Raw genomic sequence first — 26,285 nt, 5'->3', positions numbered from 1 at the left:
CACCTATTAGAATGGCTAAAATCCAAAGCTGACAACATCAAATGCTGACAAGGAGGTGGCTCAACAGGAAGTGTCATTCATTGATGGTGGGAATGCAAAATGGCACAGCTACTTTGGAAGACAAATTGGTGGTTTCTTGCAAAGCTAAACATATTCTTACCACGTGCTACAGCAATCATGCTCTTCGGTATTAACCCAAATGAGTTGAAAACATATAGCAACACAAAAACTTCTGCACAGATGTTTATAGCAGCTTTATTCATAATTGCCAAATCTTGTAAGCAACCAAGATGTTCTTCAACAAGTGAATGGATAAATGAACTGTGATATGTTCATACAATGAAATATGGCAGGGCTTGATGGCTCATACTGTTAATTATAGCACTATGGGAGGCCGAGGCGGGCAGATCACTTGAGGTCAGGAATTCGAGACCAGCCTGGCCAACATGGTGAAACCCCATCTCTACTAAAAATACAAAAATTAGCCGGGCACGGTGGCATGCGCCTGCAGTTGCAGCTACTTGGGAGGCTGAGGTGGGAGAATTGCCTGAACCCATAAGGCAGAGGTTGCAGTGAGCTGAGATGGAGCCACTGCACTCCAGCCTGGGTGACACAGTGAGATTAGAAGAAGCAATATTGTTAAAATGTTCATACTACTCAAAGCAATCTACAGATTCAATGCAATTCCTATCAAAATACCAATGACATTCTTCAAAGAAATAGAAAAAACAATTCTAAAATTTAAACAGAACCACAAAAGATCTAGAGTAGCCAAAGCTATCCTAAACAAAAAGAACAAAATTGGAGGAATCCCATTATCTGACTTCAAATCGTATTATAGAGCTATAGTAACCAAAACAACAAGGTACTAGCATAACAAGTTACGTAGACCGATGGAACATAATAAAGAGCCCAAAAACAACTTCATACATCTACAGTGAATTCAATTTCAACAAAGGTGCCAAGAACATTCATACACTGGGGAAATAACAGTCACTTCAATAAACGATGCCAAGAAAACTGGACATCTATATGCAGAAGAATGAAACTAGACCCCTATTTTTTGACACATGCAAAAACCAAATCAAAATGGATCATAGACTTACATCTATGACCTCAAACATGAAACTACTAAAGAAAACACTGAGAAAGCTCTCCAGGACATTGCACTGGGTAAAGATTTCTCGAGTAATACCCAACAAGCACAGGCAACCAAAGCAAAAATGGACAAATGGGATCACATCAAGTTAAAAAGCTTCTGCACAGCAATGGAAACAATCAACAAAATGAAGAGACAACCTACAGAGTGGGAGAAAATATCTGCAAGTTTTCCATCTGACAAAGAATAATTGACAAAAAAATATAAGGAGCTCAAACAACTCAATAGGAAAAAAATCTAATAATCCAATTTAAAAATGAATAAAAGATTTGAATAGACATTTCTCAAAAGAAGACATACAAATGGCAAACAGGTATATGAAAAGGTGCTTGTATTAATCCGTTCTCACACTGCTATGAAGAAATACCTGATGGCACGGTGGCTCATGCCTGTAACCCCAGCACTGTGGGAGGCCAAAGCGGGCAGATCACCTGAGGTCAGGAGTTCGAAACCAGCCTGGCCAACATGGTGAAACCCTGTCTCTACTAAAAATACAAAAAAATTAGTCAGGCGTGGTGCTGGGCACCTGTAGTCCCAGCTACTTGGGAGGCTGAGGCATGAGAATTGCTTGAACCTGGGAGGCAGAGGTTGTAGTGAGCCAAGATCACACCACTGCACTCCAGCCTGGGCGACAGAGTGAGACTCCATCTCAAAAAAAAGAAAAGAAATACCTGAGACTTGTATTAATCCGTTCTCATGCTGCTATAAAGAAATACCTGAGACTGGGTAATTTATAAAGAGAAGAGTTTTAATTGGCTTACAGTTTTGTAGGCTGTACAGGAAGCACAGCAGCTTCTGCTTCTGGAGAGGCCTCAAGAAACTGCCAATCATGGCAGAAAGCAAAGAGGGAGTAAGGCATCTTAGATGGCGGGAGCAGGAGCAAGAGAGAGTGAGCGGGGAGGTGCTGTACACTTTTAAACAACCAAATCTCATGAGAACTCACTCACTATCACAAGAACAGCACCAAGAGGACAGTATGAAACCATTCATGAGAAATCCAACCACCCTCCAGCAGACCCCACCTCCAACATTGGGAGCTACAATTCAACATGAGATTTGGTGGGGACACAGATCCAAACCATATCAGTGCTCAACATAATTATCATCAGAGAAATGCAAATCAAAACTACAATGAGATGTCATCTCACCCTAGTTCAAATGGCTTTTATCCAAAAGACAGGCAATAACAAATGCTGGCAAGAATGTGGAGAAAAGGGAACTCTCATACATATCTCTTGGTGGAAATCTAAATCAGTACAACCACTATGGAAAACAGTTTGGAGGTTCTCCAAAACACTAAAAATAAAATGACCCTATGATCCAGCAATCCCACTGTATATATCCAAAGAAAAGACATCAGTATATCCAAGATATATCCACACTCCCATGTTTACTGCAGCACTATTCACAGTAGCCAAGATTTGGAAATAACCTGACTGTCCATCAACAGATGAATGGATAAAGAAAATGTGGTACATTCACAAAAAGGAGTACTATTCAGTCATAAAAATGAATGAGATCCTGCATTTACAACACAGTTGCAACTGGAGGACATTACGTTAAGTGAAACAAGCCAGGCACAGGAAGACAAAGGCCACATGTTCTCACTCCTATGGGAGAGCCAAAAAAAATCGAACTCATGGAGGTAGAGAGTATAATGATGGTTAGCAGAAGCTAAAAAGGGTAGTGGAGAAGGGAGGATAAAAAGGAGATGGTTAATGGGTACAAAAATACAGTTATATAGAAAGAATAAGATCTAGTATTTGGTAGCACAATAGGGTCAATGTAGTTAACAATGATTTATAGTATATTTCAAAATAACTGAGAGTGGAATTTGAATGTGCCTAATACAAAGAAATGATAAATGCCTGAAGTTATGGATATCCCAATTTCTTTGATTCGATTATCACACATTGTGTCTATGTGTCAAAATATCACATGTACTCCATAAATAGTACAACTTTTATGAAAGAAAAAGAAAAGATTGGCCAGGTGCGGTGGCTCACACCTGTAATCCCAGCACTTTGGGAGGCCAAGGCAGGCAGGACCGCTTGAGCTCAGGAGTTCAAGACCAGCCTTGGCAAAATGGTGAAACCTTGTCTTTACAAAAAATACAAAAATTGGCTGGGCATGGTGATGTGCACCTATAGTCCCAGCTACTTGGGAGGCTAAGGTGGGAGGATGGCTTGAGCCTAGGAGGACAAGGCTGCAGTGAGCTGTGATCGTGCCACTGCACTCCAGCCTAAATGACAGAGGGATTCTCTGTCTTAAAAAAAAAAAAACAGAGAGAAGGAAGGAAGGAAGGAAAATAAAAGGGAGGGAGAGAGGAAAGGAGGGAGAAAGGAAGGAAGGAAGGAAGGAAGAGAGAAAGAAAGAAGAAAGAAAAAGAAAGAAAGAGAGAGAAAAGAGGAAAGAAAATAAAAAAGGAAAAGAAAAGAAAGAGGGAGGGAGGGAGGAAGGAAGGAAGGGAAGGAAAAAATTCCTCAACATGACACGGCAATGTTTAGTGGGTTTTACTGTGTAGGTCTTACACTAAATGTAAGCCAAATGTAATGCTAGGTATGCCATTTTTTGTGTCATTGCTTATGGCATTTTTATTTTAATTTCCAAATAAAGAAGTATGATCGATTTTTCCATTTTAAAAATCTTTGTCTACCCCAAGTTCACAAAGATTTTCTCCTATGCTTTCTTTTGAAGAATTCAGTTATAGCTTTTACTTTTAAGTCTGAGTCATTATGAGTTAATTTTTAAATATAGTGTGAAATAAGAGCAAAAGCATATTTTTTCCTTAAGGAAATTCAGTTATTCCAACACTTTCATTAAAAGACTTTCCTTTCTCCCATTGAATAGCTTTGGCATCTTAATCAAAAATCCATTGATCATATAAGTGTCTGTTTCTAGACCTTCTTTTCTATTTAATTGATCAGTATATGCCTACACTACTTTATGGTAAAATAAGGTGAGCCCTCTGAATTTGTTACTCTTTTATAATTACTTTGACTGGTAGTTGTAAAAGATATACATCTTAGAATTTTTTTTTTTTTTTTTTTTTTGAGGCAGAGTCTCTCTCTGTCACCCAGGCTGGAGTGTAGTGGCACGAACTCGGCTCACTGTAACCTCTGCCTCCTGGGTTCAAGTGATTCTCCTGCCTCAGCCTCCCGAGTAGCTGGGATTACAGGTGCCCGCCACCATGCCCAGCTCATTTTTGTATTTTTAGTAGAAACAGGGTTTTGCCATGTTGGCCAAGCTGGTCTCAAGCTCCTGACCTAAGGTGAACCGCCCGCCCCAGCCTCCCAAAGTGCTGGGATTACAGGCGTGAGATACCTTGCCCAGCCACAGCTGAGAATTTTAAAATCATGTTATTAACTTATACCAAAACAAAGACAGCCTGCTGAAATTTTGATTGAGATTACAAATAATCTATTGATCAATTTCAGAAGAACTGACATCTTAACAATATTAAGTCTTCTAATTCGTGGCCATGATATATCTCTTTATTTAGATATTTAATCTCTCTCATCAATGATTTGTAGTTACACTATTGCATAACTTTTGTTAATTTTATCTTTAAGTATTTTATGTTTTCAATGGTATTATAATAAAAGGCTTTCAATATCCCCTAAAATCTTAAATCCTGGCCGTGCACAGTGGCTCACACCTGTAATCCCAACACTTTGAGAGGCCAAGGTGGATAGATCGCTTGAGCTCAGAAGTTCAAGACTAGCTGGGCAACTTGGCAAAATACAGAAACACAAAAAAACTAGCCGGGCGTGGAAGTGTGCGCCTATGGTCCCAGCTCCTCAGGAGGATGAGGTGGGAGGATCGCTTCAGCCTGGGAAGCAGAGGCTGCAGTGAGCCGAGATTGTGCCACTGCACTCCAGCCTGAGTGACAGAGAGAGACCATGTATCAAAAAAAAAAAAAAAATTAACAAAATCTTAAATCCAGAGCCATACAGAATTTTATAATGAGATTCTTCTGTATTCACATTAAGAACTACATTCCCCAGTGGCTGCAAATTTCTATTCTAAGAAGCTATCATTTCTTTTGATACCTATTGATCACGACGGGGAATGGAAATGGGTCCAGTGTGCTCTTGTCAATCCAGGAATTTTTCAGAGGAAGGGTTTAATATTGGTTGAATGCCCAAGAATCCAGCTTACATGGGAGGAACAAAGGGAGTGTGGGTTAATCATCATAATCCCAAAACTAGCACAGAAAGTGGGTATGGCCTCAGACATCACCCAAGGTGCTGAAAGGAATCGCCTCCCAGCCACAACACACCTGCTCTTTCCTCTCCAAACCACTAATACCCATCCCAACTCCAGATTATGGAAAGGGTCAACTCTCACTTTTAAAAATCCTGTTTAAAAGATACTTCTGGCTGGGCGTGGTGGCTCACGCCTGTAATCCTAGCACTTTGGGAAGCCAAAGCGAGTGGATCACTTGAGGTCAGGAGTTCAAAACCAGCCTGGCCAACATGGTGAAACTCCATCTCTACTAAAAATACAAAAAATTAGCCAGGCATGGTGGTGCACATCTGTAATCCCACCTACTGGGGAGGCTGAGGCAGGAGAATCGCTTGAACCCAGGAGGCAGGGGTTGCAGTGAGCTGAGATGGAGCCACTGCACTCCAGCCTGGGTGACACAGCGAGACTGTCTCAAAATAAAATAAAATGTACTTCTGAGTCTGTTGTGAGTGTGTATCTGTGTCTGTGGGGAGGTGTGTGTGCATGTCTGTGTCTGTTTCTGGGATCCTTCTAATCTCATTAGTAGTAGCTTTTGTCTCCTTGGGATTTTATGTATCTGATAATATCAGCGATGAATAAAAGTTTTATTTCCTCCTTTTCAATTTGTACTGCATTTCTCTTTTGTACTTTACAGCAATGGCTATATTGTTTAATATGAGTGGTGAGAGCTGACATCACTGTGTTTGTTGGGTATGGAGAACCAGTCAGCCAAGAAAATACCTGTTAAGTACAATACTTTACATAGTTAAGAATACAAAGTATTGTTTTCATTTATTTAGCATCTTTTTGGTATGTTTGTCATTGAGGGAGTGGTAAGTGGGTATGAGAGCTAGTATAGAGGATTAAATGTGTAGGAAGTTATGACTGTTTTTATCCACTGATATGTATATATGGGAGAGAAAAGGCTATATTTTATTATAGAGTAATGCATTTCTTATTTTCCATTGTTTGTTTTGCATAGAAAATTTCTAAAACTTAAAATAATACTCTCCATAAACCAATATTCTTCTGCGCTTTTTTTTTTTTTTAATTGAGACAGAGTCTGCTGTGTTGCCCAGGCTGGAGTGCAGTGGTATGATCACGGCTCCCTGCAGCCTTGAACTCCTAGGCTCAAGTGATCCTCCCACCTCAGCCTTCTGAGTGGCTGACTATAGGCACATGCCACCACATCCAGCATCCAGCTAACTTTTTTTTTTTTTTGAGATGGAATTTCACTTTTGTCACCCAGGCTGGAGTGCAATGGCCAGATCATGGCTCACTGCAACCTCTGCCTCCCAGGTTCAAGCGATTCTCCTGCCTCAGCCTCCCAAGTCCTGAGATTACTGGTGCCCCACCACCATGCCCAGCTAATTTTTGTATTTTAGTAGAGACAGGGTTTCACTATGTTGCCCAGGCTGGTCTCAAACCCCTGACCTCAGGCAATCCACCACCCGCCTCGGCCCCCCAAAGTACTGGGATTACAGGTGTGAGCCACCACGCCTGGCCTAATGTTGTTGGTTGTTTTGTTTTGTTTTGGTAGAGACAAGGTCTCACTATTTGCCCAGGCTAGTCTCAAACTCCTGGCCTCAGCCTCCCGAATAGCTGGGGTTACAGGCATATGCCACCACGCCCAGCTAATTTTTTTGTATTTTTAGTAAAAAAGGGGTTTCACTGTGTTGGCCACGCTGGTCTCCAACCCCTGACCTCTGGTGATCCACCCCCGTCGGCCTCCCAAAGTGCTGGGAACCAGTGCGCCTGGCCTAAAATCTTAAAAATAATAAAACAAATGTTTAAATCCTATCTGTGACATTAATTGAAATCTGACCAGAGCCAAATAACAACAAAGTAATAATACTAATAACTAGCAACCCTTGTGAGTACTTATGTAGCAGGTTTTGGAGTTCCAGCCTAGTTTTGCCAAAACTCCGTATTTAATCCTAGGCCCCTGTCTCAGCCTCCCGAGTAGCTGGGACTAGAGGTGCACACAACCATACCTGGCTAATTTTTGTATTCTTCAGTAGAGACAGGGTTTCACCACGTTTGACAGGCTGGTCTTGAACTCCTGACCTCAGGTGATCCACCAACCTCAGCCTCCCAAAGTGCTGGGATTACAGGCCTGGGCCATCATGCCCAGCCCAATTTTTTTTTTTTTTTTTTTGAGACAAGGTCTTGCTCTGTCACTCAGGCTGGAAGGCAGTGGTGTGATCATAGCTCACCATAGCCAGGACCTCTCAGGCTCAAGCAATCCTTCCACCTCAGCCTCCCGAGTAGCTGGGACCACAGGCATGCACCACAATGCCTGGCTAATTTTTTAATCTTTTGTAGAGACAGGATCTCACTATGTCGCCCAGGTTGGTCTCAGACTCCTGGGCTCAAGCAATTCTCCTGCCTTTGCAGTGAGATAATTTAGGAATCAGAGAGACTGAGGGGTTGAGGAGGATTTCTTATTATTATTTAGGTGCACCGGCCCAGTCAGATCAACATCCAAAATAACTGAGCCCCAAACAAAGAGTCCAGTTACCTTTTAAGCATTTCTGGGGCAGGAGGAGATCTGTGCAGGGGGAAGCATACAACAGAATCGAGAAACAAAGACACTTATTCAGTAGAGACATGCATTACATCATTTCTTACTTTTCAAGGAACAGCATATTTTACGACTTGAGATTATCTGTCTAGTGACCTTGCAGCTGCACAGCTAGAGAAACAGAGTCTTCACAATGCCTCGCAAAGGGAGAGATAAGGCTCCCTAGCCACAGAAAAACAGGCAGTTAATTTTAAAGGACTCCAGCTCTTTCTCTTCCTCAAGGGGAATTGGGTTTTCTTACGTAAGAAACTGAGCTTTTGCTTACAAAAAGAGCTCCAAAGGGAAAGAGCTGCTTACAGTGGCCTCAAATCATTGGCTGAATACAGAGCTGCACAGGCTGAGGGAAAGACTTCACAAAGCTGAGGAGAAAACAGCTACTGAGAAAAGAATGACTACCGGCTGAGCAGCTGAGGGATGAACATTTTTTTTTTTTTGAGACAGAGTCTCACTCTGTCACCCAGGCTGAGGTGCAGCCACATCATCTCAGCTCACTGCAACCACTGCCTCCCAGGTTCAAGCGATTCTCCTGCCTCAGCTTCCCAAGTAGCTGGGACTACAGGTGCCCACCAACACACCCAGCTAATTTTTGGTATTTTGAGATCACGCCACTGCACTCGAGCCTGGGTGACAGAGTGAGACTCCATCTCAAAAAAAAGTAAATAAATAAAAATAAAGCTGAAGATTTCCTCATTACCAAGGTACCAAGGTACCAAGGTAAGGTCCCAGAATCCTCCAATAGCCATGTTACATCTTCCTCCACAGCCTAGAATCTCCATGTTCATCCCAAACTTCCTCCCTCAGGACCTTCCAACAATACACATTTCCAAAGCCTCCTACAATAGAGGCCGCCAAACTCCCATGTACACCAAATACCCATGTCCTGACCTCAAAACCCTTTCCTAATGGACCCAAATGGCCATGTTCCCCTACACAGTCTCCCTCAAGACAGAATTAGTGTGCAGGTGTCAGCCCCTTGTGATAGACAAGCAGAGGAAAAGCAGCAGTGGATCTAAGAACAGGTGAATGTCCACCACATGTCCTAATTGTGTGGGCTTGGCCTCCAGGATATCATCTTCTTCCTGCACCCTTGACTTTCAAGGAAGGAACAAATATGGAGAATAAAGGGGGGAGCCATAAGGAGGACGAGGAAGATCTTAGGGACCTAGAAATAAAAACAGCAGCTTCAAGGCGTTGAGCTTCCCTGTGCCTGATGCTGTGCTAAGGAGAACTTTTCATGGAGTGTGCGATGCAGTCTTCACAAATCTGTGATAAAAGTTCTATGACCATCCACATTTTACATGTGAGCAAACAGAGTCAGAATCATTAAGATTCAACCACTGAAAGGACCTAGCACAGATGTAGGAGTCAGATCTGTTTGACTCTAGAGGCTATGCTTTTTTTTTTTTTTTGAGACAGTCTCACTCTGTCACCCAGGCTGGAATGCAGTGGCACAATCTCGGCTCACTGAAACCTCTGCCTCCCAGGTTCAAGTGACTCTCCTGCCTCAACCTCCCGAGTAGCTAGGATTATAGGCACCTACCACCACACCTGGCTAACTTTTGTATTTTTTAGTAGAGATGGGGGTTTCACCATGTTGACCAGGCTGGTCTTGAACTTGTGACCTCAAGCGATCCACCCTCCTTGGCCTCCCAATGTGCTGGGATTACAGGCGTGAGCCACCACACCCAGCTGAGGCTATGCTCTTAACTACATTTACTCCCCTTCCTGCCCTTTACCCTCAATCTGCAGACAGGGTACTAAGACCAACTGGGAAAAAATTCAAACTCCAGGGCACTGCCTGTTTCATAATAAACCACAGATCTCAAGTTTCAAACATTTTCCGATATGTGTTGGCAGCTTAGATGTCATTTGTTGACTCTTCTACCAAGGACGGGTGGGGGAAGGTAATAAGAAGCCCTAAAGCTGTGTCTGGTTTTGTAACAAGCACGTGAGTCCATAAAACCAAATGCCTGCATGAGATGTAATTGTCCACGTGCTCTCCCCCTTGGAAAGAGGCTGAAACCTTTGACTCAGTGATTCCTCAACATAAGGAATTTAGCAGATGTTAAAACCACAGTCTCTAATTCAATATTTGAGCTATTAAGATCACTGGGTGTGAAATCATGGCCTCCTGTTTTGTTGGTTGTTTGGGGTGGGTTTTTTTGTCTTTTTGAGACAGTGTCTTACTCTGTCACCCAGGCTGGAATGCAGTGTCGCAATCATAATTCACTGCAGCCTTAACCCCCTGGCTCAGGCAATCCTCCCACCTCAGCCTCCCAAGCAGCTGGGACCACAGGTGCATTCTCCCACACCCTAGTAGTAGAACTTTTTTTAATGTTTTTGTATAGATGGTGTCTCGCTATAGGGCCCAGGCTAGTATCCACTACCACCTCAGCCTCCCAGAGCAATCCTTACTCTCAGTTACGGTTTGTGGAACTATAAATTGGTACAGCTTCAGAGGAGAGTAATGTGAATGCTTTTCTCTAAATTACAAAAGAACATACTCTCAGATTCAGTTAATTCCACTTCTAGTAATGTCTCCTATGATGTACAAGAAAGTGTGCAAAATCACCTAGATTCATCAAAGAACTGTTTACATAATGAAAAATAGGAAACCAACATATGCACCAAGATATTGGTTAAACAAATTATGATGCATTCATTTGATAGACTTGGTCCATCAGAACCCCAGCAGAAAAATATGAGTGCTTAATGGAGGGACTTTTTTTTTGAGTCGGAGTCTCGCTGTTTCGCCCAGGCTGGAGTGCAATTGCGCGATCTCAGCTCACTGCAAGCTTCGCCTCCCGGGTTCAGGCCATTCTCCTGCCTCAGCCTCCCAAGTAGCTGGAACTACAGGCACCCGCCACCACGCCCGGCTAATTTTTTGTTTTTAGTAGAGACGGGGTTTCACCATGTTAGCCAGGAAGGTCTCGGTCTCCTGACCTCGTCATCCGCCCGCCTCGGCCTCCAAAAGTGCTGGGATTACAGGTGTGAGCCGCCGCGCCTGGCCAATGGAGGGACTTTTTACAAAGTGGAGGGCAGTGTGAAAGAACCCTACAAGACGCTGAAGCACTCTATGGCTTACAATAAGGAGACGCCATCATCATCCCTAGGTGGAAAGGTGCAGTGAGAGGGAGTAGTTTCCGAAACCGAGACTGATTGTATAGGGGTAAAAGAGAGCCCCCAGCAGGAGGGCATGGTTTCTGGCAGAGGAATACAACCACTGCTATCACACAGCCAAGCAAAATAATCTGACATTGCTCTTCTCTCAAACTTCCATTGGCCAAACCCAAAAATTTTTTTAATGTAGAGGTGAAGGGAGCATGGGTGGTACAGTTTATAGAGGCCACCCTTCTAAAAGACAGGTCATGGTGGAGAGTGGAGATGGTAGGGCAAATAGAATACCCAGCACAATGGCCAGGAGCTCACGCCTGTAATCCCAACACTTTGGGAGGCTGAGGTGGGCAGATCATGAGACCAGGAATTCAAGACCAGCTTGGCCAACAGGGCAAGACCCTGTCTCTACTAAAAATACAAAAAATAGCCAGGTGTGGTGGCACACACCTGTAATCTCAGCTACTCAGGAGGCTGAGGCCCAAGAATCACTTGAGCCCGGGAGGCAGAGGTCGCAGTGAGCCAAGATTGCCCTACTGCACTGCAGCCTGAAAGACAGAGTGAGACGGTCTTAAAAGAAAAAGAAAAAAAATTCCAACCCAACCTGACAGATACAGTGGATATAGTAAGTTACTATTTGTGTATTTGTGTATGGAATACCCTGGAAACTGGTAACATTAGTATCAACTTGGGAAGGGAAACTGGGTTGAAGAAATTTCACTTTCCATCATTTTGTATCTTTTGAATTTTGGATAGTGTCAACATATTACCTGATCAAGGAGAAAAGAAATTTAAAAATCAGGTGTAAAGGGAGTGTACCTCTGCTTCCAAATTCAAGCCAAGAGCCACTGTGAAAAGTAGTTTGGTGATTTCTAAAAAAACTTAAAATAGAACTACCATCCAACCCAGCAATCTCATTATTGAGTATATACACAAAGGAATATCAATCGTTCTACCATGAAGACACGTGCACACCTTTGTTCACAGCAGCACTGTTCACAATAGCAAAGATGTGGAATCAACCTAAATGCCCATCAGTGGTAGACTGGATAAAGAAAATGTGGGCTGGGCGTGGTGACTCACGCCTGTAATCCCAGCACTTTGGGAGGCCAAGGTGGGTGGATTACGTGAGGTCGGTAGTTCGAGACCAAGCCTGTCCAACATGGTGAAACCCCGTCTCTACTAAAAATACCAAAAAATTAGCCAGGCATAGTAGCGGGCACCTGTATTCCCAGCTACTTGGGAGGCTCAGGCAGGAGAAGTCACTTGAACCCAGGAGGCAGAAGTTGCAGTGAGACGAGATCACACCACTGCATTCCAGCCTGGGCAACAGAGCAAGACTCTCAGAAAGAAAAGAAAAGAAAAGAAAGAGAAAGAAAGAGAGAAGGAAGGAAGGAAGGAAGGAAGGAAGGAAGGAAGGAAGGAAGGAGAAAGACAGAAAATGTGGTATATATACACCATGGAATACTACACAGCCATAAAAAGGAACAAGATAATGTCTTTTGCAGCAACATAGATGGAGCTGGAGGCCACTATCCTAAGTGAACTAATGCAGGGACAGAAAACCAGACACCACAGGTTCTCACTTATAGGTGAGAGCTGAACACTGACTACACATTGACACAAAAAAGGGAACAACAAACAGCAGGGCCTACTTGAGGGTAAGATGGGAGGAGGGTGAGGACCGAAAAACTACCTGTCGGGTGCTATGCTTATTACCTGGGTGATGAAATAATGTGTACACCAAACCCTCACCATTGCTGAAGAGACTGGCAGCTAAATAGAGCAGTGGCTGAAATGGTCCCTGAGTGACATGTTAGGTCTTTGTACATAATTTAAAATAATGTGGCAATATTAATTTTAAAAAAAGAGGAGTGCAGGAAGAGTCAGAGAGAGACAATGTGAGGATGGAAGCAGAGACTGGAGTGATGTGCTTTGAAGATGGATGAAGGGGCTTCGCACAAAGGAATAAAGGGGCGACCAGAAGCTGAAAAGGCGAGGAAATGGATCCTCTTATCAAGGCTCCAGGAGGTACCAGCCCTGCTGACACCTTGACTTTATCCCAGTGAAGCTGATTTTGGAATTCTGGGCTCCAGAATTAAAATAATAATTTGGGGTCTGTTTGTTTACTTGTTTGTTTGTTTGTTTGTTTGAAATGAAGCTTCACTCTTGTTGCCCAGGCTGGAGTGCGGTGGTATGGTCTTGGCTCACTGCAGCCTTGACCTCCTGAGCTCAACTGATTCTCCCACCTTAGCTTCTCAAATAGCTGGGATTACAGGCATGTGCCACCACATTCAACTCATTCTTTTAACTTTTTATAGAGAGGGAGTCTTGCTGTGTTGCCCAGGCTAGTCTCAAACTCCTGTGCTCAAGCAATCCTCCTTCCTCAGCCTCCCAATATATTCTGGGATTACAGGTGTGACCCATCACACCCAGCCTACATTATCTTTTCTTACTCAGTCCCTCCTGCCTCCCTCTAAAAAGGATCCCTGTGATTACATTAGGCCCAGCCAGACAGTCTAGAGTAAACTTCTCATCTCAAAATCCTCAACTTAATCCCACCTGCAAAGTCCTTTTTACCATGTAAGGTAACAAATTCACAGGTTGTAAGGATAAGGACCTGGACATCTTTTGGGGGGCATTACAACCTGCCACAACACCATGATCTGTAACAGCCTTGCAATGGGTCAGGCCCTTCACTGACTCCCAGTCACACACTCACTGACTCCTTATAGTAGCCCCATGATGAGAGGAGTGGCATCAGGCCCATTTTACAGATGAGAAGACTGAGGCTCGGAAAAAGGAAGTCAGTTTGCCCAAGTCACACCAAGGCTAAGAGACCAACGAGGATTCAAACCACGTCCATCTAACTCCAGATCTGGTTTTCCGGGTTGTGCTATTGTGTCCTGGGTGCTGTGTTGAAATATGTTGTTTTGGCCAGGCATGGTGGCTCACGCCTGTAATCCTAGCGCTTTGGGAGGCCAAGGTGGTGGATCACTTGAGCTCAGGAATTCGAAACCGGCCTGGGCGACATGGTGAAACCCTGTCTCTACAAAAAATACAAAAACTAGACCAGGCGCGGTGGCTCATGCCTGTAATCTTAGCACTTTGGGAAGCCAAGGTGGGCACATCACTTGAGGTCAGGAGTTCGAGACCAGTCTGGACAACATGGTGAAACCCCATCTCTACTAAAAATACAAAAAAATTAGCCGGGTGTGATCTCAGCTCATTGGGAGGCTGAGGCAGGAGAATCTCTTGAACCTGGGAGGCAGACGTTGCAGTGAACCGAGATCGTGCCACCGCACTCCAGCATGGGCGACGGAACGAGATTTCATCTCGAAAAAAGGAAAGAAAGAAATGTGTTGTTCAGTATTTACTATGGTCTGTTAAGCTGTTGGACGGCCAGATGCTACGTGTTGTGTTGAGATATTTCTGGGTGAGATTTTAGAGTTGTCAGGCACTGCATGTGGTTTTGCGTTGTGTCATCTGCTGGCTGCCAACGTTGTTGCATTGCTGCATAGCGTGTCCTTTGTTCTGCTGCGTTGACTGTATGTGTTGTGATGTCACATCATGTGTTCTGTGCTGTCTGCTGGGTTGCTGTGTACTAGCGTGTGTTGTGTGGCAGGATTATGTAGCGGTATGCTGGCATTATGTGTTGGTGTGTGGTTACCGTGTCTTGGGATGTTTCCGGGCTGGCTGTTGGGTCACTGTGTGTCATGTGTTGGCATGTACTGTGATCGTATTTGCTGGGTGTTCTGTTGCCCTGTGTTGTTGTGTTCCGTGATGCCTCATGATTGCCTTGTGCTATGTCGCGTGCTGTGTGTTGTGTTGCCAAGAATAGCCCGTTCTGTGGTTGGGCGTTGTTGCTGTCGATGTGCTGCAGGAAGTTGTGGGTTCGGTGCTGTCTGTGGCATTGACAGATGCTTTTGGGGTGTTGTTAAGCAGCATGTTGTGACCATGTGCCCGTGTTTGCACCGTAAGACACGTTGCCATGGTTGAGTCGGATGTTGTGCAAATTAATGGTGTTGCTGCATGAGGTCTGGTGTGCTGCACACAGCGTCTTCCCGACCCATTCCATTCTTCACCCTCAGGCGAGCCCTTTGACCCTACGTTTGTACTGAGTCGCTCAGGGTCCAACATTATCTGTTCCGTGCTCTTCGGCAGCCGCTTCGACTACGATGATGAGCGTCTGCTCACCATTATCCACCTTATCAATGACAACTTTCAAATCATGAGCAGCCCCTGGGGCGAGGTCAGCCAACTGAGTCCAGCAGGGACGGGCTGTGGAGTCCGCAGGATCTAGGAATGGAGAGGAAACAGTGGGCGGGGAAAGGGCTGCGAAAGGCCCGCCCAGGGCCCGCCCCCTCCCATCTGACCCCACCCAGAGTTACACGGCCACGCCCACTCCCCTCCGCTGAGCATTTATGGCCGCCACTGCCTCCTTCCCACTCCCCCTCGGCCCCAACCCCCACCCCGGACCTGGCTGCCCTTGGAGACCCTGTCCCTGCCTACCTAATCCACACTGACCCCATTCGCCCCTGAACACCCTTCGTCCTCCTCCAAAACCCTCCCACTCTGTCTGGTCCCCAGTTGTACGACATCTTCCCGAGCCTCCTGGACTGGGTGCCCGGGCCGCACCAACGCATCTTCCAGAACTTCAAGTGCCTGAGAGACCTCATCGCCCACAGCGTCCACGACCACCAGGCCTCACTAGACCCCAGATCTCCCCGGGACTTCATCCACTGCTTCCTCACCAAGATGGCAGAGGTAATCCCTACCTGGAAATCCCACCTCTAGTCTGACCTGAAATTCTCCTGCTGCCCCTGCCTCAAACCCACAGGGACCCCAGATGGGGCAGGGTTGGGGGACCTTCTCCCTGGAGAAGCTGAAGCATCTGGCCCAGCTGGGCTGGAGCCAGGAGCCACTCACAGCCACCGCCAACTTACAGCTCATTAAGAAGTCATCAAAGGAGGTGGGGCAGGGCGGAGGGGGCAGTTGCTCAGGCTTGTTATCCCAGCACTTTGGGAGGCCGAGGCAGGAGGATCGCTTGAGTCTAGGAGTTCGAGACCAGCCTGGACAATATAGTAAGACCCAGTCTCTACAACACATACATACACACATACATACACACACACACACATACATACACACACACATACACACATACATACATACATCATACATGCATACACACATACATACAGACATACATACACACATGCACACATGCATACATACACACATGCATACACACATACATACACACACATACATACATACACATACATACATCATACATACATACACACATACATACACATACACACATACATACAGACATACATACACACATACACACATGCATACATACACACATACATACACACATACATACACACACACATACAGACATACATACACACATACATACACACACACATACATACATACACATACATACATACATACATAAAATGTATTTTTTAAAAAAACAAGAAGTCATTCAAGCTCTATCCAAGAAGTTAATTGTAGGCCCTGCAGCTGAGATTTTCCCTGCCCTGCCCTTCTGCGTTCCCCAGCTCTCCCAGGGAAAGAAAGTTAAACCCAGCTGGGACTGAATGGGCCCCCAGCAGCAGTTGTACTGGTCTAGAGTGAAGGGGTCTCCATCCCTGGCTCACATCCCCACCCCTCTACCACGGCAGAAGAAGGAGGACCCGCTGAGCCACTTCCACATGGATACCCTGCTGATGACCACACATAACCTGCTCTTTGGCGGCACCGAGACGGTGGGCACCACGCTGCGCCACGCCTTCCTGGCACTCATGAAGTACCCGAAAGTTCAAGGTGAGGCCCACCCACACAGCAGCGTGGAGGTGCCCATGTGTTCCAGCCTCACCCCAGAGCAGGAAGCCACGACCCCGCCTCCAGTCCCGCCTTCCACGTCTGATATAGCCTCCTGCTGGCACCAGGATTCCACAGCCAAACCCACAAACCCACACGGAGGCCAATCCCACCACGTGGCCCACGAGGTCCACGCAGCCTGCCTGAATCCCGACCCAGATCCCACCCGCTTAATTGTTGGTTTTTTTGTTTTTGGTTTGTTTTTTGGAGACGGAGTCTCGCTCTGTCACCCAGGCTGGAGTGCAGTGGCATGATCTCGGTTGGCTCACTGCAACTTCTGCCCCCTGAGTCCAAGGCATTTTCTCCTGCCTCAGCCTCCCAAGTAGCTGGGATTACAGGTGCACACCACCACATCCAGCTAACTTTTGTATTTTTAATAGAGACAGGGTTTCACCAAGTTGGCCAGGCTGGTCTCAAACTCCTGGCCTCAAGTGATCCACCCACCTCGGCCTCCCAAAGTGCTGGGATTACAGGCGTGAGCCACTGCACCCAGCTCTGCTTAGTTTTTTGTTTGTTTTTGAGACAGACTCACTCTGTCACCCAGGTGTACAGTGGCACAATCACAGCTCACTGCAGCCCCGACCTCGGGCTCAAGCGATCTTCCCACCTCCGCCTTATCAATAGCTGAGAGTACAGACGTGCACCACCACACTCAATACACTCAGCTAATTTTTTATTTTTTGTACAGACAGAGCCTTGCTGTGTTGCCCTGGCTGGTCTCCAACTCCTGGGATCAAGCAATCCTCTCACCTCGGCCTCCCAAAGTGCTGGGGTTACAGGTGTGAGCCAACGCTCCCGCCTCCACCTGCTTAGTCTTGCTTTGTGCCCACCGTGTCCACCACCGCATGCTGGCTTCAGAGCCCAGCTAACAGTCCTCCCAGAACTCTGCCCCAGAGCCCCAGCCACCCACTTGCCAGGGAACCCTACCTTTCCCACACAGCCTGGCCCACACACGGAGCTCTGTCTGCTACTCCACCTCCCCAAGCTCCACCTCTGGGTATAACCCCTGCTCTGCCTCTGATCTCCAGCCCTCCCACACAGTCCACCCACTCGATCCACCGTCCAGCAAGTAGGGTCCCGAAACTGCTCCTGAAATCCCATCAGGTCCTGGATTCCAGGCCTCCCTGAAGCCCCACCCACACAACCCAACGGCCAGGCCCTTGCACAAGCCAACCTTTCGCCCTCACTGACCCACTTCCTCCCAGGCCCTGGCTAACTCTTTTTTTTTTTCCTTTTTTTTTTTTTGAGATGGAGTCTCGCTCTGTCACCCAGGCTGGAGTGCAGTGGGCCAATCCCGGCTCACTGCAACCTCCGCCTCCCAGGTTCAAGCAATTCTCCTGCCTCAGCCTCCTGAGTAGCTGGGACCATAGGTGTGCGCCACCATGCCCAGCTAATTTTTCTATTTTGTTTTAGAGACGGAGTTTCACCATGTTGCCCAGGCTGGTCTCTGAAGGGGGCCAGCCCCTTCACACCTGTGGGTATTTCTCATCAGGTGGGACAAGAGACTGAGAAAAGAAATAAGGCACAGAGACAAAGTATAGAGAAAGAACAGTGGGCCCAGGGGACCAGTGCTCAGCATACGGAGGAACTGCACTAGCCCCAGTCTCTGAGTTCCCTCAGTATTTATTGATTACTATTTTCACTATCTCGGCTAGGGGAATGCGGCAGGAGAACAGGGTGATAGTGGGGAGAAGGTCAGCAGGAAAACATGTGAGCAAAGGAATCCGGGTTACAAATAAGTCCAAGGGAAGGTACTGTGCCCAGATGTGTAGGTAGGCCAGATTTATGCTTCTCTCCACCCAAATATCTCAGTGTAGCAAAGAGTAACAGAGCAGCATTGCCACCAGCATAGCTCACCTCCAGCCACAGGGTGGTTTTCTCCTATCTCAGAACAGAAGGAATGTATGATCGGGTTTTACACTGAGACATTCCATTACCAGGGACATGCAAGGGATGGAGGCCTTCCTCTTATCTCAACCGCAAGAGGCCTTCCTCTTTTACTAATCCTCCTCAGCACAGGCCATTTACGGGTGTCAGGCTGGGGGATGGTCAGGTCTTTCCCTTCCCACAAGGCCATATCTCAGGCTGTCTCAGTTGGAGGAAACCTTGGACAATACCCAGGCTTTCTTGGGCAGAGGTCCCTGCAGCTTTCCACAGTACATTGTGCCCGAGAATGGAGAATGGCGATGACATTTACCAAGCATACTGCCTGTAAACATATTGTTAACAAGGCACAACCTGCACAGCCCTAGATCCCTTAAACCTTGATTCCATACAGCACGTGTTTCTGAGCACAGGGTTGGGGCTAAAGTTACAGATCAACAGCATCTCAAGGCAAAGTAATTTTCTTAGTACAGATCAAAATGGAGTTTCGTATGTCTTCCTTTTCTACATAGACACAGTAACAGTCTGATCTCTCTTTTCCCTACAGTCTCAAACTCCTGGGCTCAAGTGATCCATCCACCTCAGCCTCCCAAGTGCTGGGATTATACGCATGAGCCACCGCGCCCGGCCAGCTCTAGCTAATTCTCACATACGCCCCAGCAGTGGCGCCCAGCGCTGGGAGGCTTTGACTAGACCCCTCCCCACATACGGACACACCTCTTCCCAGCCTGGTTTGATACCCTCCACCCCACTTCCCCCTTCCCCTCCAGCCCACGTGCAGGAGGAGATCGACCTTGTGGTGGGACGCGCGCGGCTGCCAGTGCTGAAGGACCGCGCGGCCATGCCTTACACAGACGCGGTGATCCACGAGGTGCAGCGCTTTGCAGACATCATCCCCATGAACTTGCCGCACCGCATCACTAGGGACACGGCCTTTCACGGCTTCCTGATACCCAAGGTGCGCTAGGCCTGGCAAACGACATCAGGCAACCTAAGAGGAGGCATCCCAGGCTCTTGCAGCTCGCAAGCAGTATCCCAGGCACTAGCAATCAACACCCCAGGCCTTAGCAACTGGCATCCCAAGCCCTAGCTACAGACATCTCAGACCCTTAAATCCAGAAGCTCAGGCCTTTGCCAGGACCCCATCTCATATCATACTGGACTAGACCCCTTCACCATGACAAATCCCCTTCCTAGAACCCCTCCCTGGAAGCCCTGGGGTCTGGAACGTCATCTGGAGGATCCCCTGGGCCTAAACGCTATTCTCAGGGACCCCTCCTTTTTCCCAGAAACCCCACATCTGCTCCCACAAAGGATGGGGGTTTCCCACATCCTTGCCAAAGTCCCCAATAATACAGCATATAGCACCCATCACTTGGGACCCTAGACACCCACACATATTTCCTTGGCCCCCGATTGAGTCCTATACCCACCTATACCCACCCCTTATCAAGTCCCCAGGACACCCAGCCCAATACAATGGAAAGGAGTTTGGGAGCCTCCCAGCCCTCCTACACTGCTAAGTCCACCTCCTCACCCACACAGGGCACCGATGTCATCACCCTCCTTAACACCGTCCACTACGACCCCAGCCAGTTCCTGACGCCCCAGGAGTTCAACCCCGAGCACTTTTTGGATGCCAATCAGTCCTTCAAGAAGAGCCCAGCCTTCATGCCCTTCTTAGCTGGTGAGGGCAGGAATCAGAGTCTTTCTGGCCCAATTTCTACCTACATTCCTCATCCTAATTCCACTTGCCAAATCCTCTCACTCCTTCCTTCCACCCATTCTCAGCTTTGGATGCACAGAGACATTCATTCCTCCTCTCAACTCTGCTCCTATAGGCAAGTAGTGACTAAAATCCTCGTGAAGCAAGGTGGGGAGGTTGATTAATAATTTAACTTGGGACTGGGCATGGTGATTCACACCTGTAATCCCAGCACTTTGGAAGGCTGAGGTGGGTGGATCGCCTGAGGTCAGGAGTTCGAGACCAGCCTGACCAATATGGTGAAACCCTGTCTCTACTTAAAATACAAAAATTAGCCAGGTGTGGTGGTGGGCGCCCATAGTCCCAGCTACTCCTGAGGAGAAACAGGAAAATCACTTGAACCCGGGAGCCGGAGGTTGCGGCGAGCTGAGATTGCACCATTGTACTCCAGCCTCGGCAACAAAGCAAGACTCTGTCTCAAAAAAAATAATGATAATAATTTAACAGCCAGGGGCAGTTACTCACACCTGTAATCCCAGCACTCTGGGAGATCTAGGCGGGCAGGTCACCTGAGGTCAGGAGTCCAAGATTAGCCTGACCAACATGGTGAAACCCTGTCTCTACTAAAAATACAAAATTAGCCAGGAATGCACGCCTGTAATCCCAGCACTTTGGGAGGCCAAGGTGGGCAGATCAGAAGGTCAGGAGATCGAGACCATCCTAGCTAACACGGTGAAACACCATCTCTACTAAAAATACAAAAAAATTACCCGGGCATGGTGGCGGGCTCCTGTAGTCCCAGCTACTCGGGAGGCTGAGGCAGGAGAACGGCGTGAACCTGGGAGGCGGACCTTGCAGTGAGCAGAGACCGCGCCACTGCACTCCAGCCTGGGCGACAGAGTAAGACTCCATCTCAAAAAAAAAGAAAAAAAGAAAAAAAATTAGCCAGGAAATGGTGGCACATGCCTGTAATCCCAGCTACTCTGGAGGCTGAGGCAGGAGAATCACTTGAATCCAGGAGATGGAGCTTGCAGTGGGCCGAGATCGTGCCATTGCACTCCAGCCTTGGCAACAAGAGCAAAACTCCGTCTCAAAAAAATAAATAAATAATAATTATAATAATTATTATTTAACTTGGGCCAGGTTCATCGGCTCATGCCTGTAATCCCAGCACTTTGGGAGGCTGAGGTGGGAGGATCGCTTGAGGCCAGGAGTTCAAGACCAGCCTGGACAACATGGCAAGACCCTTTCTCTACTGAAAATTTTTAAATTACCTAGATGTGGTGTGGTGTGCATCTGCGGTCCCAGCTACTTGGGAGGCTGAGGTGGGATGATCACTTGAGCTCAGGAGTTTGAGGTTACAGTGAGTATGATCATGCCACTGCACCCCAGTCTGGGCGACAGAGCGAGATCCTTTCTCTAAAATAAAAAATACTGACTAGCCAAAAATAAAAAATATATAAAATGTTTAAAAGAAAAAAAAATAATTGAACTTGGGAGTGGTCATTGTCTACCTCTCCACTGGGTGGCGCAGTTGAGGTGGTTCTAGGATTTTTGTTTTGTTTTGTTTTTTGGCTTTCCTCTTTACCCTGCTGAAAAATACTTCCCTCTTTACTCAGTAGCAGGAAAAGAAAAAACAACTGGCATAATAATAGGTAACTTACCATATTGCCTACTGTGCGTCAAGTGCTGCCTCTACAAGAGCCCAGCTAAGAGCTTATGTTTTCCGCTGGGAATGTGCAGCCCAGATTCCAGCAGGGTTTGCATCCCATCTGTCACCCCCTAGCTGTGTTGCCTTGGGTATGTTACTTCACTTCTCTGTACCTCAATGTCCACATCTATAAAATGGAGATAATACTAAGGCCTGCCTCTTGGAGTTGTTAGAATTAATTGTGATGTAATGCTTAGAGTAGGGTAGCCCATGGTGAGCTACTTACAGCCTCACTGCTTTCCCTGTGTTTACCATTCACAGCAGCCTCATGAGGCACTATTACTATCCCTCCTTTTATTTTTCTTTCTGAGACAGGGTCATGCTCTCACCCAGGCTGGAGGGCAGTGGCACGATCATGGCTCACTGCAGCCTTGATCTCCTGGGCTCAAGTGATCCCCTCGCCTCAGCCTCCCAAGCAGCTGGGACTGCAGGCATGTGCCACCTTGCACATTTTTTTTAAAATTTTTTATAGAGATGGGATCTTGCTGTGTTGCCCAGGCTGCTCTCAAACTCCTGGGCTCAAGAGATCCTCTTGCCTCGGCCTCCGAAAGCGCTGGGATTACAGGCCTAAGCCAGCGCGCCCAGTCTTCATACCCCCATTTTAAATACCCAGAAAGTGTGGTTTGTCCAGGATCACAAAACTAGTAGTGACAGCACTGGGATTTGAACCCAAGCAGCCCAGGTCATTCCGCTCCACAGTTTAAAGCATCTTTCCCAGATCTTTACATGGGTGAATCTGTGACGTCCCCAGCTGCTGTCTTCCTTTCCTCTTATGTTTTCCTCTGGGAATGTGGGGTTGCAGCCTCTAACCTCATCTTATCTCACCGCCGCTCCCCATCCTGCCACCCCTGCAGGGCGCCGTCTGTGCCTGGGAGAGTCGCTGGCGCGCATGGAGCTCTTTCTGTACCTCACCGCCATCCTGCAGAGCTTTTCGCTGCAGCCGCTGGGTGCGCCCGAGGACATCGACCTGACCCCGCTCAGCTCAGGTCTTGGCAATTTGCCGCGGCCTTTCCAGCTGTGCCTGCGCCCGCGCTAACGCCCCGGCCCTTCCAGATTCGCCTGTGAGCGATGAGGCCCACCCATGTGGGTTGCTACGTCCCCTTCTTGGTCCACGGTCTGCCCCCATCCCTCTGGCAGTCACGCTGTCTTCCCTGCATGCTGTGCCTGCCGCGTGCCCTTCCCCCATCCCTCCAATCTGTACCCCGTCTGCAGGGCAGAGGCAGATGTGGCATGTCTTTTTGTACCCACAGAGCTTGTTCTATGGCACGCCCTTTTCTGGGCTTTTTGTATCATTTCTTAGTACATTTGTAATAGATTCAAACCAGTCTTGGCTGAATTAAAGTGAGGATGAGAGTCATTTAGGATGGGGAGAAGGGAGCTGGCTGCAGAGATGGAGGCACTGGCTAGTTTTGCCCTCACCTTTAGGGTGGCTAGGGTGGGACAAATTGTATCCTGGAGACAGGTTTGAAGGTAAAGGCTTTGAGGACCTGAAGCCAGTGAGGCAGAGAAACCAAGACAGAGAAAAAGATAGCAGGACCAGGCGAAGTGGCTCACACCTGTAATCCCAGCACTTTGGGAGGCCGAGGCGGGAGGATTGCTTCAACCCAGGAGTTTGAGACCAGCCTGGGCAACAGAGTGAGGCCTGACTCTACAAAAAAGTCAAAAAGTGGGGCAGGAGGATTTCTTGAGCCTGGGAGGTCGAGGCTGCAATGGGGTGTCATTGTGCCACTGCATTCCCGCCTGGGAGACGGGAGTGAGACCCCCCCCCAAAAAAAAAAAGTAAGAAAGAAAAAGAAGAAGACAGCAGAGAGATATCAGAGAGAATATGCAAGAGATGCAGGGCACTGCAGAGAGATGGGGAAAGCAGGGCAAAGTGAGGCTAAGATGGAACAAGCACTGACACTAAATGACACTCCCTATTTGCACACTGTTCTGAATGCCTCATTTAAGTCTCCCTACTTTGCTCTGGTTTGTTTTGGGGACTTTTGTTTCTTTTTTCTTTCCTTTTTTTTTTTTTTTTTTTTTTTGAGACAGAGTCTTGCTCTGTCACCCAGGCTGGAGTGCAGTGGCGCGATCTTGGCTCACTGCAACCTCCGCCTCCCTGGTTCAAGTGATTCTCCTGCCTCAGCCTCCTGAGTAGCTGGGACTACAGGCGTGCGCCACCACGCCCGGCTAATTTTTTGTATTTTTAGTAGAAACAAGAGTTTCACCCTGTTAGCCAGGATGGTCTCAATCTCCTGACCTTGTGATCCGCCCACCTCAGCCTCCCAAAGTGCTGGAATTAGAGGCGTGAGCCACCGGCGACCGCACCTACCCTGTTTGTTTCTTTTATAGCCAGGGTCTCCCTCTTGTTGCCCAGGCTGGAGTGCAATGGCACAATTCAAGGCTCACTGCAACCTTGAACTTCTGGGTTCAACTGATCCTCCTGCTTCTGCTTCAGACCACCAAATAGCTGGGACTACAGTCACCGTGCCTGGCTAACTTTTTTTTTTTTTTAATCTTTAGTAGAGACAGGGTCTTGCAGTGTTGCCTAGGCTGGTCTTGAACTCCTGACCTAAAGCGATCCTCCCACCTCATCCCCCCAAAGCACTGGGATTACAGGCATGAGCCACCACACCTGGCCACAAAGCAGTATTACATTTTTACAGATGAGCAAACTGAGGCTCAGAGAGGTGAAGTGAGTTGCCCAAGATCACACAGAAACAGGCAGAGCTGGGATCTAAATTCAGACTCTGAGGCTACAGACACTGCACTTCTTTTTCTTCTTCTTCCTCTTCTTTTTTTTTTTTTTTTTTTTTTCCTTTTTTTAGAGACAAGCTCTCACTCTGTCTCTCAGGCTGGGATGCAATGGCCATAATCACATCTCACTGCAGTTTCAGCCTCCCAGGCTCAAGCAATCCTCCCACCTTAGCCTCCTGAGTAGCTGGGACTACAGGGTGCACCACAACCACACCTGGCTAATTTACTTTTATTTTTATTTTTTGAGACAGAGTCTTGCTCTGTCACCCAGGCTGGAGTGCAGTGGCTCGATCTCAGCTCACTGCAACCTCCACCTCCTGGGTTCAAGCAATTTTCGTGCCTCAGCCTCCCGAGCAGCTGGGATTACAGGCACCTGCTACCACACCCAGCTAATTTTTTTTTTTTTTTTTTTTTTTTTTTTAGTAGAGACAGGGTTTCATCATGTTGGCCAGGCTGGTCTTGAACTCTTGGCCTCAGGTGATCTGCCTACCTCAGCTTCCCAAAGTGCTGGGATTACAAGCATAAGCCACTGCACTCAGCTGCTAATTTTTTTATTTTTATTTTTTGTAGAGGCAGTCTCACTATATTGCCCAGGCTGGTCTCGAACTCCTGACCTCAAGTGATTCTCCAGCCTCAGCCTCCCAAAGTTCTGGACAACCTGTGCACACTACCATGCCCTACTCAGACACTGCACTTCTAACTACTACCTTTTAATTCACAAGTCAGAGACCAAGAAAGAGGCAGACACCCTTAAATACAGAGAAAAGCAGAGAAATACAGACACTAAGAAATGGGAGGCAGGGGAATTGAGAGAGAAAATGGAAAGAAACAGAGAAATGACCAGAGAAAGACAGATGAGCAATGACAATGGGAGTTCTGAGGACTGAGGCTCTCTCCCTCAATCCCCAGCCCCTCTTTTCTTTTTCTTTCTTTTTTTTTCTTTTTTTTTTTTTTTTTTTTTGGAGGGTTGGGGGGACAGAGTCTCACTCTGTTGCCCAGGCTGGAGTGCAGTGGCATGATCTCAGCTCACTGCAACCTCCACCTTCAGCGCTCAAGTGATTCTCGTGCCTCAGCCTCCCTAGAGTAGCTGGGATTACAGGCATGCACCACCATGCCCGGCTAATTTTTGTATTTTTAGTAGAGATGGGGTTTCACCATGTTGGCCAGGCTTGTCTTGAACTACTGGCCTCAAGTGATCTGCCCACCTCAGCCTCCCAAAGTGCTGGGATTACAGGCATGAACCACTGCAGTCGGCCCTCCC

The 26,285-nt window shown here is 47.1% G+C and overlaps 1 protein-coding gene and 1 pseudogene across 2 annotated transcripts in view; one reads left to right on the top strand and one right to left on the bottom strand.

Annotated features, from left to right (window-relative positions):
• LOC100984524 (cytochrome P450 2B6-like) overlaps positions 1-26,285 on the bottom strand; it is a 109,923-nt pseudogene that overhangs the window by 79,168 nt on the left and 4,470 nt on the right. The window contains exon 2 of the transcript XR_008955033.2: positions 4-15,383. The product of XR_008955033.2 is annotated as a cytochrome P450 2B6-like (transcript). The remainder of the gene's footprint in view (positions 1-3; positions 15,384-26,285) is intronic.
• On the top strand, positions 13,088-26,053 carry LOC103785103 (cytochrome P450 2F1-like). Its single transcript, XM_063599696.1, has 4 exons — positions 13,088-13,115; positions 15,176-15,336; positions 15,675-15,851; positions 16,787-26,053. Exons 1-4 carry the CDS (start codon positions 13,088-13,090, stop codon positions 17,237-17,239), a joined length of 819 nt encoding a protein of 272 aa, XP_063455766.1. The 3' UTR covers positions 17,240-26,053.

Source organism: Pan paniscus, chromosome 20, assembly GCF_029289425.2.
Source record: "Pan paniscus chromosome 20, NHGRI_mPanPan1-v2.0_pri, whole genome shotgun sequence".
NCBI lineage: Eukaryota > Metazoa > Chordata > Mammalia > Primates > Hominidae > Pan > Pan paniscus.
The sequence above is the reverse complement of the archived record's forward strand: the minus strand, read 5'-3'. Positions and strand labels throughout refer to the sequence as shown.